The 16,215-nt window shown below is 39.1% G+C and overlaps 1 protein-coding gene across 1 annotated transcript in view; it reads right to left on the bottom strand.

Annotated features, from left to right (window-relative positions):
- Positions 1-16,215, bottom strand: part of LOC148855449 (Protein kinase superfamily protein) — an 88,280-nt gene that overhangs the window by 27,908 nt on the left and 44,157 nt on the right. Inside the window, exons 8-10 of the mRNA XM_088986727.1 lie at positions 14,502-14,587; positions 14,115-14,165; positions 7,399-7,446 (exon numbers count right to left, since the gene is read on the bottom strand). Of these exons, the coding sequence (XP_088842853.1) occupies positions 7,399-7,446; positions 14,115-14,165; positions 14,502-14,587 (185 nt within the window). The remainder of the gene's footprint in view (positions 1-7,398; positions 7,447-14,114; positions 14,166-14,501; positions 14,588-16,215) is intronic.

Raw genomic sequence — 16,215 nt, 5'->3', positions numbered from 1 at the left:
GTGATGCCATCTCAAAATGAAAAAGCTGAAACAACAGAGATACGTGCAAAATAGTATAAAGGCCTTATATATTCAAAGGAATATCTAGCACAGAAAAGGAGAGGCACTATTCCGCAGCATCAATAAGAATCTGATCAGAGGTTGGATCATGAAATTTATGATAATTCTCCAAAAATTCCTAAAAATATTCCTCCAGGTAATTCTAATTCTTCCAATCAGCTTGATCTTCCCAATGCTCTTAGGAAAGGTGTTAGGTCTTGTACAAAACATCCTCTGTCAAATTTTGTATCTTACAAAAATATTTCACCTTCATATTGTGCCTTTATTTCACAAGTGTCTAGTGTATCCATTCCTAACAGTATCTAGGAGGCTCTAAATGTTCCTGAGTGGAAAGAAGTTGTTTTTGAGGAGATGAGAGCTTTGGAAAAGAATGCTACTTGGGAGAAAGTGGATCTGCCAGATGGAAAGACAGTTGTTGGTTGTAAATGGGTGTTTACTCTGAAGTACAACTCAGATGGATCCTTGGAGAGATACAAGGCTCGCCTAGTAGCTAAAGGCTTTACTCAGACATATGGAGTGGACTACTCTAAGACCTTTTCTCCAGTGGCGAAGCTAAATACAGTTCGAGTACTCTGATCTGTTGCAGCTAATCTTGACTGGCCACTGAATCAGCTGGATGTGAAGAATGCCTTTTTGAATGGAGACTTGGAAGAAGTATATATGGAGCCTCCACCTGGTTTCACTGAGAAGTTTGGAACTAAGGTATGCAAGCTAAAAAAGTCTCTATATGGACTTAAACAGTCTCCCAGAGCCTGGTTTGAAAGATTCACAAGGTTCGTTAAAAGTCAAGGATATAGTCAAGGACAATCTGATCATACTATTTTCACAAAAAGATCCACCAAAGACAAGGTTTCGGTTCTGATTGTCTATGTTGATGACATAATCTTGATTGGAGATGATATTGAAGATATGAGCAGACTGAAGCAGAGCTTAGCCAAGGAATTCGAGATTAAAGACTTAGGCCAGCTAAGGTACTTTCTTGGAATGGAAGTGGCAAGATCAAAGAAGGGCATTGTGGTTTCACAACGAAAATATATTCTAGATCTCTTGAAAGAAACTGAAATGAGTAGATGCAAACCTTCAGACACTCCGATAGAATTTAACGCTAAGCTTGGAGAAGTTAAAGATGGGGTTCCAGTAGATAAGGGTAGATACCAAAGGCTGGTAGGAAGATTGATTTACTTGTCACATACACGTCCTGATATTGCCTTCGCTGTGAGCATGGTGAGTCAATTTATGCACTCCCCGTATGAAGAACATCTTGAAGTTGTGTATCGAATTCTTAAGTATCTAAAAGGCACACCAGGAAAATGACTCTTCTTCAAGAAAAATGAGAAGAGAGGGGTTGAGGTGTATACAGATGCGGATTGGGCAGGCTCGATCACTGATAGAAGGTCAACTTCGGGGTACTGCACATTTCTTTGGGGCAATTTAGTTACTTGGAGAAGCAAGAAGCAAAGTGTAGTTGCTAGAAGTAGTGTTGAGGCTGAATTCAGATCAATGGCTCAAGGAGTGTGCAAGGTTCTTTGGCTAAAGAGAGTGCTAGCAGATCTTAAGAGACTAGTGAGTTTTCCTATGAAACTGTACTGTGATAATAAGGCAGCTATCAGCATTGCTCATAATCCGGTTCTACATGACAGGACTAAACATGTTGAGATTGACAGACACTTTATAAAGGAAAAGCTTGAAGAAGGAATAATTTGCACTCCGTTTGTACCAACCATGCAGCAAGTTGCAGATGTTTTGACTAAGGGCTTGTTGAGACAGCCATTTGAACTTCAAGTTAGCAAGTTGGGCATGATAGATATCTTTGCACCAACTTGAGGGGGAGTGTTGACAAAATAAGAAAGATAGGATTTGCGACAAATTAAGAAAGATATGATTTGATTGATTAAGAGATTTGAATAAATTTAGGAAGGATTAGATTTGAATAAATTTAGGAAAGTCATATCCTAGGATTAAGGGAAAGATTTAGTCAATCCCTGATTGAGAGAGATTCTAGGGGTTTGTCTCTCCTATCTTTTCTTATTTAAGTTGTATGCTCAATATGTTTTGATCATCAATAAAGAAAATTTTCTTCTTCTCTCCCTTTATATTTCGCCACAACTCTCATTATTGTCTTATTGAGCTTGCCATCATATTATTTGTGTTAAGGGTGCCAACAGAAGTTGCTAAGAGAGTGGAAAAAATCCAATGAAACTTTTTACGGGAAGGGTGGAGGGGAGGGGAGTTAAGAAGTTCCATTTGGTTTAGGAAAAGGTCTATAGGCCAAAGGAAGGAGGGGGTTTGGGGTTTAGGAGGTTGAGGGCCTTCAATAGGGCATTGCTTGGGAAGTGGCTGTGGAGATTTGGGTTACGAAAGGAGGAAGATTAGTTATGGAGGAGAGTGGTGGTGGGGAAGTATGGGGTGGTGACATTTGGGTGGAAGTCGAGGGAGGTGAATTCATCTCATGGAGTGTGTTGAAAGGAATAATGATATTCAATCAGGAATTCAGGAGTTAACTAGCTTTTCAATAGGGATGGAGCGAGAATTAGATTTTGGTGAGATGATTGGTGTGAGGTAGGAATGCTTTGTGAGTTATGTCCCAAGGCAGTGTTTTAAAAGGCGTGGGAGGCATACACCTGAAGGCACACCTCCAGTCAAGGCACCCCCACAACACCTTGAGGCATATGCCAAAGGCATTGATACCTTGGAGGCATACACCTCAGGTGTAAGAGGTGTACGCCTCATACGCCTTTTGCATGAGGCGTGCTCATACACCTCATGCATATTTCATATAAAAAGACAAAAAAAGAAGAAAGAGAAAAAAAGGAAAGGAAAGGAAAAGAAAGGGAAGGGAAAGAAAAAGAAAGAGAAGAAAAAAAAGAGAATGGAAGAAAAGATAAGGGGAAAGAAAGTGGACCAGGGCAAATCCCCTAGGTCCCCTAAGTCCCTCCGGAAGGAAGGAGTCCAGACAAGAGAATCACCTGAAACACTACAGCACTCAGCTACTTTGACATCCTTATCAGCAGCCAAGAGAAATAATTCTGGGTACAAGTCTTTCAAAGGGTAATCTGAGCACCAATTGTCATGCCAAAAATTCAGCCTTGCACCATTTCCAACCTTGCACTTAATTCCTTTCATATAAAGAGGATAAGCCTTATAGATCCCCTTCCACACCCCACACCTGTAAGAGAAGGTAGACTCAGCTGCATCCCACTCATTTGCGTGAATACCATATTTCTGTGCTTTCTGATTCCCAAACCACCATCTTTGATAGGCTTGCAAATCTTGACCCAATTGACCAAGTGGATCTTTTTAGAATCTTTCCAACCCACCCAAAGGAAGTCTGTCATAAGTCTCTCCAACTTTAGAGCTATCTCTGAGGAGATTGGAAACAAAAACAATTTAATAAACAGGGATACTGGACAACACACTCCTTAGAAGAGTTAGCTTACCCCCTTTAGACAAGTACCTTACCTTCCATGAAGCTAGCTTACCAGTCATTTTCTCCACCACTGAAGACCGAATACTTCTAGAAGTGCATTTGGCCCCCAAATAGGAAGAAGGAAGAGAACCTACCCTACACCCCAACAAGTCTTCCAAGGACTGCAAGTTTTCAACATCCCCAACAGCCAACATCTCACTCTTCACCAAATTGATCTTTAGCCTTGACACCACTTCGAACCAGCAAAGAGTATACCTCAAAGAGATTACTTGATCTGCTTTAGCACTGCAGAAAAATAATGTATCATCCGCAAACTGAAGTAGGGGAATTTCTACCCCATTGTTGGCTATTTGAAAACCTTCTAGGCAGCCACCTTCCACAGCTCTATCAATCATCTTACTCGGCCCTTCCATGACAATAAGGAATAGGAGGGGGGCAAGGGGTCTCCTTGCCTGAGACCTCTACAACTTTCAAAGTTACCTATTGCAGGCCCGTTTAGCAGAATTGAGTATCTAGGCATGGAGACACAAACCTTCATCCAATTCCTCCAGGTTTGACCAAAGTGCATCCTTTTCAGCATAAATCTAGGAAAGCCCACGTAGGCTTTCTCTATATCAGTTTTGCACACAAGCCCCTTCTTTCCACTCCTTTTTATAGAATAAATTAGTTCATTGGCTATCAACACCTCATCCTGAATATGCTTGTTAAGAACAAATGCCCCCTGAGAAGAGGAAATAAGGGACCCCAGCACCAATCTCAGTCTTCAGGCCAAGAGCTTTGCAAGGATTTTATACACGCTCCCTAGTAAGCTAATCGGCCTATAATCTTTAAGCTCGGAGGCTCCTTTCTTAGGGATAAGCGTGATAAAAATGGCATTGAGGCTTCTTTCTAAAGCAGCAGAAGAGTGAAACTTCCACAACACTTTTGTCAAATCCGCTTAACACCTCCCAGAATTTTTTAAAAAATAAGATGGTAAAACCATCTGGCCCCGGGGCCTTGTCCACCCCCCCCCATCTTCGACACGTTTAACACTTCCTCGTCAGAGAATGGCTTTTCCAACTCTGCTACCTGATCAACTGATAGATGAGAAAACTGCAAACCATCTAATTTTGGCCTGCACCGCTTAGGTTCAGAGTAAATCTTCTTTAGAAATCCACAACTACCCTCTCTATCTCCTCACTTTTATCCACAAAGTGACCATTCAAAAGCAGTTTTTTATTGTGTTAGTCCTTCTTTCACTTGCCACCTTGTGGAAAAAAGAGGTGTTTTTATCACCTTCCTTCAGCCACCGTACCCTGGAGCATTGTCTCCAATGCACTTCCTCTTGGAATGCCAGCTTGTCAAAGTCTTGTTTAGCCTGCCACCTCTTCTTCCTCTTTTCCTCATCAATAGTGGATTCCTCTTCCTCTCTGTCAATTTCAGAAATAATTAGGCAGCATTCCTCTTTTCTTTTACTGGACTCCCTGGACTGAGTTAGATGCCACTCTTTAATCTGAGCCTTTACCTTCTGTAACTTTTTCCTAAACACATAACCAGCTGACCCATCGAAGCTTGCTTCCATTCAGTTGCTCTGTGACAACACGATTCTTCCAGCCCAGTGCTTCAGGAAAGAACTAAACACATTGAAGCGGATTGCCACTTTGTAAGGTAGAAGTTATTAGTGGGGAAATCATAAGTTAGAAGATCAGCTATCCAACCTTTATACCAAAGGCCTAAGCCATGCACATATGAATTATATTTGTAATAAGTTGGAGCTTTATGATATATATGCTCCAACTTGAGGGGGAATGTCAAATTATAGTGTCTATTGTAGGGGTATTTTAGTCTTTTTTATTTTATGTTCCCTCTATTATTTATTAGTTCACTTATTTAGGGGTAATAATCTAATTTCAGATCAAGGTTCAAAATATCGATACGCCCGACACGCCGGTACAGGCGTATCGGGCAGTAACGATAGTTTTTCTTTTAGTTTTTTTTTTTACTTTTTTTTCAAATCCGGTTCAGGGGGCGCTTTAATGTCTGTCCACCCCCTGAACCGGTTAAAACCCCAACACACCCTCTGTAGGGGCATATCGGGAAGCTCCCGATACGATACGCATCAATATTTTGAACCTTGTTTCAAATTCATTAATAGAAATAAAGAGGTAGGCGGCAGTTGAGAACTGACTAATTTGATCTTGACTGGGTTTCAGCCCTCTCCATGTTACTCTCTCTCTCTAAACTTCTATTCCAACTTGTTCTGTGAATTTTCTACACTTTTTCCTTTATTTATTTCATGTTTTCATGTCTGATCACACTGGGTTTCAGCATCTTGACTGTGGATCATTTTAAGAGTAAAGGCTTCAGTATGGCTAGCAACTGTTACTTGTGCAAAAAACAAAGGAAATCAGTTAGTCATTTGTTTATCTTTTGCAAGATTACTGGATTCCTGTGAATTTGCTCACAGCATTGTTCGGTGTAAGAAACTTTCATCCAAGGACTCCTTTCAGAGATTCTCTTCTCTTAGCCAAAGATCAGGGGCAGTAAGCTGGGCTGATTTTGAGATGCATCCCTTTTGTGATTTGCTGGAATACATAGAAGGAAAGGCTTGGAGTTTGGATAGCCTGGTGGTGGTTGTTGGCAAGTCTGTTTCAGATTGGGTTTTGAATCTTCCAGAATTTGCACAAGTTGTTAATAAAGTGGATCTTGGGGATAGGCCTTGGGAAGCTTTGGAGTTCCAATTCTGTAACTTTGATGGTTTGTTTTGATTTGGCTTTTTATGAGTATGTTTTATTTGAAGGTGTTGCCTTAACAACTAAACAGTTTGTACTATTTTTCTTTTTTAATGAAATCTTTTCTTTTACAATGATATCCCAATTTAACGATATTTGATATCCCAACTCAAAGTTCGTTACACACCCTTGATATTATTGGTATCTCACTCCAATATCACTAGAAGTTCTTCTAGCATTAAAGGTATGCTACATTTTACGCAAATTATAGTGAAGGGATAAGCTTTCAGAGACATCACTGTGTTGGGATTCTCTGTTTTGTAGACACTTCCACTACCCCATTTTAAGATCAATCCATATTTGATCTATTGTGATTTCTATCTCTAGAAGAGTTAAAGAACATTGGTTCACAAATCAGCATTTCACTAGATGTCTTTTTCATGGTAAATATAAAGGCATCAACAAGACAAACTATACTATCCATTCTACCCCCCTTACTACCATGACCCCAATATCCTCACCAGAAGCCTGAAAAACATACTACCCTACCAGTAAAGTTAAAAAACTTCCTAATGCCTTAACAAACCAAAATCTCTACCAAACTCAACACTCACATATTTGGTTCATTGCATCCCAATTTCAACACAGTCAACTAACAAACCTCAAAACCACAAACATCCCGCCTACAAGCCCTCACCAAATTTATCCCAATACCAAATCACTTCTTATGCCCCTTCTTTACCTCTACGAATTCACCATCAGTTCAGATTTGAACTGCTATTTCCTTTCTTATTTTTTTCTTCCAGCTCCAAGAAAGCTTTCTGAGAAAATTCTCCTCCCAGAAGAAAGATTTCCAAACCTCCTCACCTCAACTTCTTATTAGATCAGTATGCTCAGATCCATTTTCTTATCTATATCTTGAATCCTCATCCAATCTGGCTGAATCATTTATAGACTCTATATTGTTCTCATTCTCTGGCATGACCATTTCTAACCACCATACCCATTATTAAGTGTACCACAAAGTTATGGTATATATTTACACACTAACCAATTTAGCCAGTAATCTGCAAATAAAATGGAAACTATGTTGCCTTGTGTGAGTGAAATGTACAACAGAATTAAACCAAAAAGCAGTGAACAAACAAAATTGACGCTCTATAGAAAAGCATAGTCATTTAAAACATACAAATAACCAACCTTTTTCGGATTTATACCACTTTCATTGAGAGATTCCATGTCATTAACCTGAAAGCTGAACTTGTTAGTAGAATTTAGAATGTACCTTTCTATAGCTAGAGAAAAAAAAAAGGTGCCATGCATAAACCAACCATAAATTCAACATAGATTTAGCAGTTGACTCAGGCCTTGAGTGACCAGATTTGAATACATACATTAAAATTGGAATAGTAATTTGTTTATAACTGCTGATTGTGCAAATCCTTTTCCAAACATAAATACATATGTTTGCAAACCAAGAAGCCGCTACAAAAAAGGTCCCTAAACCAAAAGGACAGAAAAACAAGACTGAAAAAAAGTAGCACATGAATCCATCAGAGCTCTGAAGGAAAACACACACACACACACAAATAAGATCTAGCCACAACACACCTAGCTAGAAAATAAGCTCCATCAGAGTGGTGTGTTATAAACAGATTGGGAAATGGCCAATTCCAGCTGTGTATCGGCAGCATCTTCCATTGACAAGTACGGGAGATGTTCCCAAAGCACACTGAGAAGTGAATATGGGGCAGCGCTTTGTGGGGTGCAAATCTGAACTCCTCAACTTAAGGTTACAATCTACTTTTTCCAAAGGTATGCATCACAAAGCATATTCGCAGAGAAAATAAAGAACAGAGGGAGGACGTGTGGAGAAATAGAGCTGAAAAAATGAGAAAAGTAAAGCCAAAAGATGAAAGAAAAATGAAGAGCAAGCGCAGCCATCAAAGGAAATATACAGAAATCATCAATGGTCAGGGTTGTTGAGGAGGAAAAGGATGTAGGGTTAGAGAGATGTAGATGTAGAGAGGTATTCTATTTTTCAAATGCACAACAAGAAGGAATAACTGCAAGAAGTTGTAGCACAGAGGTGGCAACAATAGAACATCTTATAGGTGGAAGGAAAAATATAAATAAAGATGGAAGAGAAATAGGTGACAAAAGTGGGGCATTTTTTAGAAGATCAAGGGGACAATGGAAGCAAAGGACAGCAGGCAGAGGTTGGATGGTGATATCTTGGCAGCAAATGAAGTAAATGTTGCAGGTGTGAAAATTTTAATAAATTCTCATGCAACATAATTCACTCAATCAAGTGATTGAATTTTTATTATTTTGGGTAAGGCCCATTCAGGGAATATAGGGATCGTTCCCTTTAATTACATCTCCACAAGAAGGTAGATAACACCTTTTGATTCTGACATAGAGAAATGAATGCATAGAACAAAAGAAAAGAACAATAGAGTACTTCTTGAAAAAGAATTTTTCATTTGCATTTCCCTTACATCAAGTGTACAAGAATGAGAAAAAAAATACAATTGAGAAACTCTACAACAATACATTTCTCTCTTTCTTTTCTTTTCAATACAAAGAAGATTTCCTTCTCACTCCTTTCTTCACAATAAGTTGTAGTCAATCAGGTGAAATTTTGACTCTAAACAGCCTTAATCATCTGGATATTGTATACAAGAAGGGAACCGTAGTCAATCAAAATGAATAATTGATTGTAGACAGTTTTTATCCCTCTGTTCTTCATTTTCATTTGAAGGGAACCATAATCAGCCCTTGAGAATTAGACTATAGATGGTTTAATCCCAAACTTTGTCTTGAAAGAGGGACCATAATCAACCAAGTAGAAGCACCTAGTTGTAGATGGTTTATTTCCCTCTATTTCCTTTCTCAAAAGAAAAAATAAAAGAGAGAGAAAGAAGGACACATAGCAGAAGACATATATAGGAAGTATTCACAGAGAGGACCTTCCTTTTTCCTACTTGTATTAGTGAGACTTCCCCTGTAGGAAAAAAAAAGAGCATGGCTTGAGTTGAAGATGGATTTATGAGTTTAGTGGTATCGAACTCAACTGAAGGAACTTTCGAGCATCTAAAGCTCTTAAACAAATGCTTGGTTGGTTATTTCATCAACTCTGAACCAGATGCTGAAGTAGTTTGGAACTGAGCAGTGACTGAATGGGAGCCAAATAGACACTTCCAGGTGAGAAGACTTGGCACAGGGCTCTTTCTTTTCTCCTTCAGTAGTAAAAAAGAAGCCTCAGATATTCTGGAGCACAAACAAGATCAAGTTCGGAGTCCAGAGTTAAGACTAGGGAGGTGGAATCCTCTTGTCAGTGTGCTGAGAAATGTGGCGGCTTCAAGCTTCATTTGGATTAACATGTTCGGTATTCCTCTTCATGCCTGGAGCTACCTTACCTTCAGGGAGACTGGAGATGCTTGTGGGATTTTTAGGTTTGTTGACTCAAGAATTTTGGATTGAAAGAACTTAGTAAGTGCATGTATCTTAATTGATGTGGAGGAAGTTCATCTGGTTCCAACATCCCTTTTGCTTCACATTGACAGAGAACTTTTCGATTTAAAAGTGGTAATAGAAGGAACTTACCTAGGCGGTTGGCTTAATCTACTTGTCTCGAGTAAGGAGGGAGGAGGTGATCCTCAAGATCCCTCTAGTTCGAGAAGGCGAAAGTCGAATAGATAGTGACGAAGGCTGAAGACAAGTCTAGTTTGGGTACAACAAAAAAAAAAAAAAAGATTTTGGTTCTATTGGGGTTGTTTCAATGGCTCTAGTGGACTTTCGAGACTTTGGAAAAGGAGTGATGGTTTGGGGGTGAGCTCAAAAAGGAAGAGGGCAGTAGGGCCCACTCGGTGTTAGCTATTGGGGGAGATGGAAAGTCTCCATCTCCACATCTTCAAGGGGTGTCATGCATCGAGGAAGGAGATTCTAGTGGGGCCCGCTTCCAAGGCCTTTATCAATTAGTGTGAGTAGGTCTCGCGTCCCACCCAAGGTTGGGGTTATTAAGGGGAGTGTGAATCTCTTCAAACACGCTATCAAACGTAGGTGGCTGAATAGTCACATTTTGAACTTATCCCAAGATTGAAGATTTATCAGATCGCACAAGACGCCGAAGCTAAATGATGTTGAAAGACCTGTTGTCGAAAGAACTTCTAACGCGACCTGTAGCCATGGTTACAACGAAGGTGCTCCTGGTAGCAACGATCAAAAAAGGGGAGAGTAGGTAGTCTTAGATACTATATGTCCAGTGGGGGACTACGGTGCATCTAGGAGTTCTGGGATCAGCATGGACAACTCTGGTCGTAGTGATCAAAGTAGCAAAGAGCCAGTAGAAGTTCTTAAAGATGCTCCTCCAAAACAAAACTCTAATGCAAGTGCCAAGGCCCCTTCCTAAACTGGATTGGATGTTGTTAGAGCCGACATGAAGATCCACAAAGAAGCGGGGATTGGTATGATGGAAAAGGAAATAGCTTCCAGTGGGTCTATTGTTGCTACCCATGCAGGAAATGTTGTGGCTGGAGGTGAAGGAAGCAAAATTGTCGGTGGGGAATTTTATTTTGTTCACCATCCAAGATCAAAGACGTCGATGATGATCTTCTTGTCTTCGAAGAGGTGGTGATTGGGAAATTAGACGTGGATTTGGGTAGGAGAGGGGAGGTTAAGAAAGATTTGAGTGGGATTGAATCTATGACATCTAAGAAGTGTCGAGGAGCCGCTGGAGTAAGATTCTCTCATACTATGTATGTAACCAAATTTTTTCCTGTCTAAAGCTTGATTTGGTTGGGTTTGGCCCACAAAGAATTACAAAAGGGTGTACAGAAGAAGGAACAGTAAGACCTCTAAAATTTTAAAGCAAGATCTGGATATTAAGAACTCTCAAGTTGCCTCTAACCTGGGCAAGAAGCCGGGGAATGATCATCTTGTTAGCGCCCCTGAAGAAAGTTCCAATTCGGTCATTAGAGAACTTGATAAAAGTCTCAAAAAAGAGGTGGAGAAAACCGGTGTTGTCTCATTCAAGGCGGATGCTATAAAGGATGTAGAAATTGGTAAAAGTTTGGGTTTCCTTTTCTGGGGAGGTGAGGATCTCGCCTTAAAAACTTTTGAAGAGTTTGAGAGGAAGAAGGAAGAGAGTTTACAAAAAGGGTTAATTGGAAGAGGGAGATGAGATGAAGATGGTGACAACCAAAAGGAGGTTTTTGATGGAGAAGATTAGCTTTTCTCTTCTGTTTGTACCTTTTTTTTCTCGTTTTCAGTTTGTCCTTTTGTTCTTGGTTAGTCTTTGGTGCCAGAGGAGTTAGTTTTGTTCTGCTGTTCCAAGTCTTTGCCTGTTGTTTTCTAGTGGAAGAAGTATCTAAGTCAGTTTTCTTCTCTCTTTATCTTGGTTGTTCTTAAGAATCTCTTGAGACAATTTCTCCGAAGGGGGGGAGCCTCTAGCTTCTCCTTAAGGAGCTTAAATAGGGAATGAGGTAGTTATGCAACTACCTCCTCCCCCTAGGTGAAGGACACCTATCCCTCCCACTTAAAGAAAGGGAACTCCCATATGGGACACTTTTTTATAGTTTTGATGATTTGGCTAGCAGACTAGCCAACCCACTTATTTGGGTTACAAATTGTTTAAATATTATTTGGATTTAAAAAAAAAAAAGCCTTCAACAAATGTCAATTCGTAGGGAAGTGTTTTGAAGATAGTAGAAGGAATGAGGAGCAAAGTGAGAAAACTTAAGATGGTGAGGAATTGTTAAAAAGGGGGAAGTCAATGTTTTGGAGGATAAAAAGGGCAGTCTGGACCTGATATGTACAGAAGTTTATATAAGGAAAAGGTTATGTAGGACGACACCATTAGAAGACAATGGGATTGCAAAGGATAAGGAAATAGATGGAAATGACCAGTTAGAAGAATTTGTGATAGATGAAATTCATACAATAGAGAAGATAATTAATGCGGAACAAATGTTGAATAAGGAGTGTGAGATGAGTAAAATGTTCGGCTTATTCTTTTTCTTTTTATTGTGGGAAAGGGTTTGCAAAGAAGGATTTTGTAGAATTTCTGATCGAAAAAAGAAGGATTTTGAAGAATTAGAGAAAGAATTGGAAGGGGAGAGGCAACAATAGGAAGGTGTTATAAGAAGTGGAAAAGGTATAAATAGAGGAAATGAGATTAGAGGAGGTTTGGAAGGACAGAGTATGGAGGAGCAAGGGCAACATGAGAGGGTGTTGGAAGCTTTTATTTTCTTTTTCTTTTTTTTTTTTTTTGAAGAAGAAGTCAGCTCAAGTTCTGCTGGGGAAACAAAGAACAAAGTGGTGTTAGAGAGAGGCATGGTGAAAAACATGGCCATGGAATTACAAGGGGGTTTCAGGGTTCTTTAATTGATAAACTTGAGGATGAAAAACAATGTGAGTTTCTAAAGATCACTAATGCAGTCAGAAGGTAAAGAAAATTAAGAAGATTACTAAAAAGAGTATAGATCAAGCCAATGAAGTAATGGAGTTAGTGGATAAAGATATGATTGGTATCAATTGGAATTTAATCTTCAAATTTAGGGGGTCTTAGTAGTATGAGAGTTGAAAAGGGATTTATGATTTTGGAAAGAGTTTGGAGAGTGTTAGGGATGGGAAAGGTTGTTAATAGTGCTGATAATGATTGGTGAGAAAAGGAGTTTGTTTTGAGGTTTCCTATTTTATGGAGTGGGTATTTGGTTGTTGTTGTTTTGTTTGATTGAAGGTTAGGTTCTTGTCTTTATGCAGTGTTTTTTTTATCAGCAACTTAAAGAGATTTATTAGAACTTGAAAAGAGAATAGTACAACAAGAAGTTGTTAGAGAACACCCAATACAGCAGAGAGCCCCACTACCCAGCTAACATTGAGCTCAAAACAAATGATGTCTACTCACCCCTTGTTTAGCTAAGCCATCCGCCAAACCATTAGCAGATCTCCCCACCCATCTTTACTGGATTTGCATATTTCCTGACAGCAGCTTGAACCGCCTGAGTTCATTTCTGAATTGCCATAATACCGCTTCTCTTTTTTTCAGCCATCCCATGACTATTTTAGAATCTCCTACTATTAATCTTCTAATCCCCATTTCCTTGGCTTTTTGCACCCCAACAATAGCCGCCAAGAGCTCACCTCTTACAGAGTCACCCTGCCCAATAGGCCCCGAAAACAAGCCACAAATGATCCCATTCCCATCCCTAATTACTCCTCCAATTCCGGAGTGACCCTTGTGCAGTGTTACTTATTCGTCATTTCTTATCACCCTCTCTAGTAAATGAGAAAAGACCCAACTCAAACTGCATCATGCTTGCTTCATTTTGCACTCCGAGATAAGACTATTGGAAATTAACTTTTTTCTTGACAAAAGGTGCAACTTTTAGAGCCTGGTTGTTGTATCCTGGAGTCTTGATGCCATTAATGTGAGCACTGTGAATATAATCCAAAAGGGGGTGAAATCAGATTCAAGAACAGCATTGTTGTAACATACCTCAATCTCAAATCGATTAGCTTTCTTTCTTCCTTAATCACAGATTCGCATGATAGCTACAGTTGCATCCTTTCACACATTCTGGAAAAGTTCCGCACTGTTTTATTTCATTTCGCACCTTCTAGATTCATTTTCCATCTTTACATCAGTTTTACTGTCTTGATATTGTAAATTGTGATTTCTTAGACATTTCACGCTTAAACAAAATTAGATTTATTGTTTAAACCGATTTATATCCCTTATATCCACAACACTGGATAAGACCTTTTCTTTTTATGTTATTTTAACTAGTAGGCAAATAACTTTACTTTTCCGTATAAAGTGTTATTAATCAATTTGAGTAGAAAAGTGCCACAAAAAGCTAGTATGAAAGTCAAGTCCAGCAATCATGCCGAGCAAGTTTGATGAATCATACCTTGTATCCATGGCAAAATTGCATTGTCAAAACCTGGGTTGTTGTCAAATCCTAGGCACATAATTTCATGATCAGCATGCTATAACCCATGATTTATAAAACAAGCCCCAATATCCACAAAAAAGATAAACTATCAACTTGTAGTCAAATAAATAATGCACAAAAAAAGGCCAGCACCCAATGTTGGTCCTAGCTATCAGGGGTTTTGGGAAGGGTGGACTGGATTTGGGCCTAACTTTTGGCATTTCTTGCAGAAAGTGACAATTCTCAGATTAGAACCTGCACCCCCATGCTTGTCAGCCCAAGATTTTACCCTTACACCAAGCAATGGCCCCATGGATCAACTAAAAATCAAATTATGTGTAAGACCTTGCCAAGGATCATTACCCAAAACACACGAGGAACCCTGACTGTATTGTTTGATTTGAAGTTTTCGGCTGTTTTCTCTGAATTCTTTCCCTCTTGGACAAAATCTGCAGGGGAATCATTAATCGCATTCTTGTTCAGTTCAATGACTTAATGAACCATTTTTTGCAGAAGTAAATTTGCAAATTCTTATATAGGATCAACTATAAAATCTAGAAAGGGCAAAAATGGTATATAAAAATTCCAATTGTCAATGGGAAAAATAAAAAAAAAATGACTATTAAGAAGCCAAGAATAATGGCACCATGGCCTTCTATGACAATACCCACGTGTCCAAAAGTCATTTAAGGCTAAGAAACATCATGGTTAGAATATCCCTTCCCATATCCATACAATCCATACACAAAAGATAGAACAAAAGGTGAATAGAAAGCCCCTATTATCCAACCCTTTCTTGTTTAAATGCTCATAACACCAAATAGGCTCACTTCCTAGATAGTCATGTCATTCCTGATCTAATTCCTGCATTCAGTGGTCAAACCAACCTCTCCAGTACATTTCTTAGAGGTTGTTCACTATTTTATTTTTTATTGTATCTTTTTTTTTTTTTTTTTTTGCATGGAACCACCATCATCTCCCCCTGCCCCTACTCTACTACGGTTTAAAATGATTGAAAATTTCCTAACCTTTCTTAAAAACAGATGAAGAATTTCCTAGTATTTTCACATCTAAAGGTACAGCAAATATACGTCACTAAAATACATCTCCACATATTCCTTAATGCCTCACAGTCTTCTATATTGTTTTTTATCAATAACTCAAGCATTTTATTAATTAATGTAGGAAGAAACTGTAAAACACATTAAATACAGACAAAAACTGTACATGCAAATGTTAATTAGCTTTGCCCTTTGAATGCCTTCCACTACTGCTAACACTTCTGCTCTCAGGGAGTCTCGCACCCCAACTGACCCAGAGAACATAGCAATGATTTTACCCTCCTCATCTCTAAATAAACCTCCAACACCTGATGGTCCAGAATTACCAAAACTGATATCATCAAAATTAAGCTTAAGAAAACCTCTAGTTGGTGGTGACCAAAGATGATTGATGACCGGCTTATGAACTGAAGAATCCGCCACTTCCTTCTAACTTCATCCAATGCACCACTTCAATCTTAATAGTTTCAATGATATTACCTTCAAGTCTTTGTTTTTCTGAGAAGATTCTTGCATTCCTTTCCTCCCAAACTGTCTTCATAACAGCAACTGTTTTGCATCTCCACATTAACCTCCCTCTCTTTGTTGACCAGCCAAAGGTATTTGTATCAAATAGGCTTTGAACATCTACTGGGGGATTACACCTGCACCCATAGAGAGAAAAGCACCAACCCCAAATAGAAGTAATAAAGGAACAAGAGATAAACAGGTGCTAGCAACTCTGTTTTTTTTTTTTTTTTTGAAGAGTAAAAAGAAAATTTTATTAGAACTAAAAAACAAAAGCAGTCTAAATACTAACACCTTCCAGGTCGCCCAACATACAGAGGAAACTAAAACAAGAGCTCAAAAAACAAGAGGGTACTAAATCATCTTCTCAGCCTTCCTCATTACATGCTTCTCCTCCTTCCCCATCAATGGTCTTCCTTGAGTTTTCTACCCTCTTCTTTTTCAAAAACATCAAAAGCCCTTCTAGCGAACTCCTCTCCGCCCCAAAAAAACAGACCTAAGCTCTTACC

This window comes from Nelumbo lutea, chromosome 4 (genome assembly GCF_056320005.1).
Source record: "Nelumbo lutea isolate HS-2025 chromosome 4, American lotus-T2T, whole genome shotgun sequence".
NCBI lineage: Eukaryota > Viridiplantae > Streptophyta > Magnoliopsida > Proteales > Nelumbonaceae > Nelumbo > Nelumbo lutea.
The sequence above is the reverse complement of the archived record's forward strand: the minus strand, read 5'-3'. Positions and strand labels throughout refer to the sequence as shown.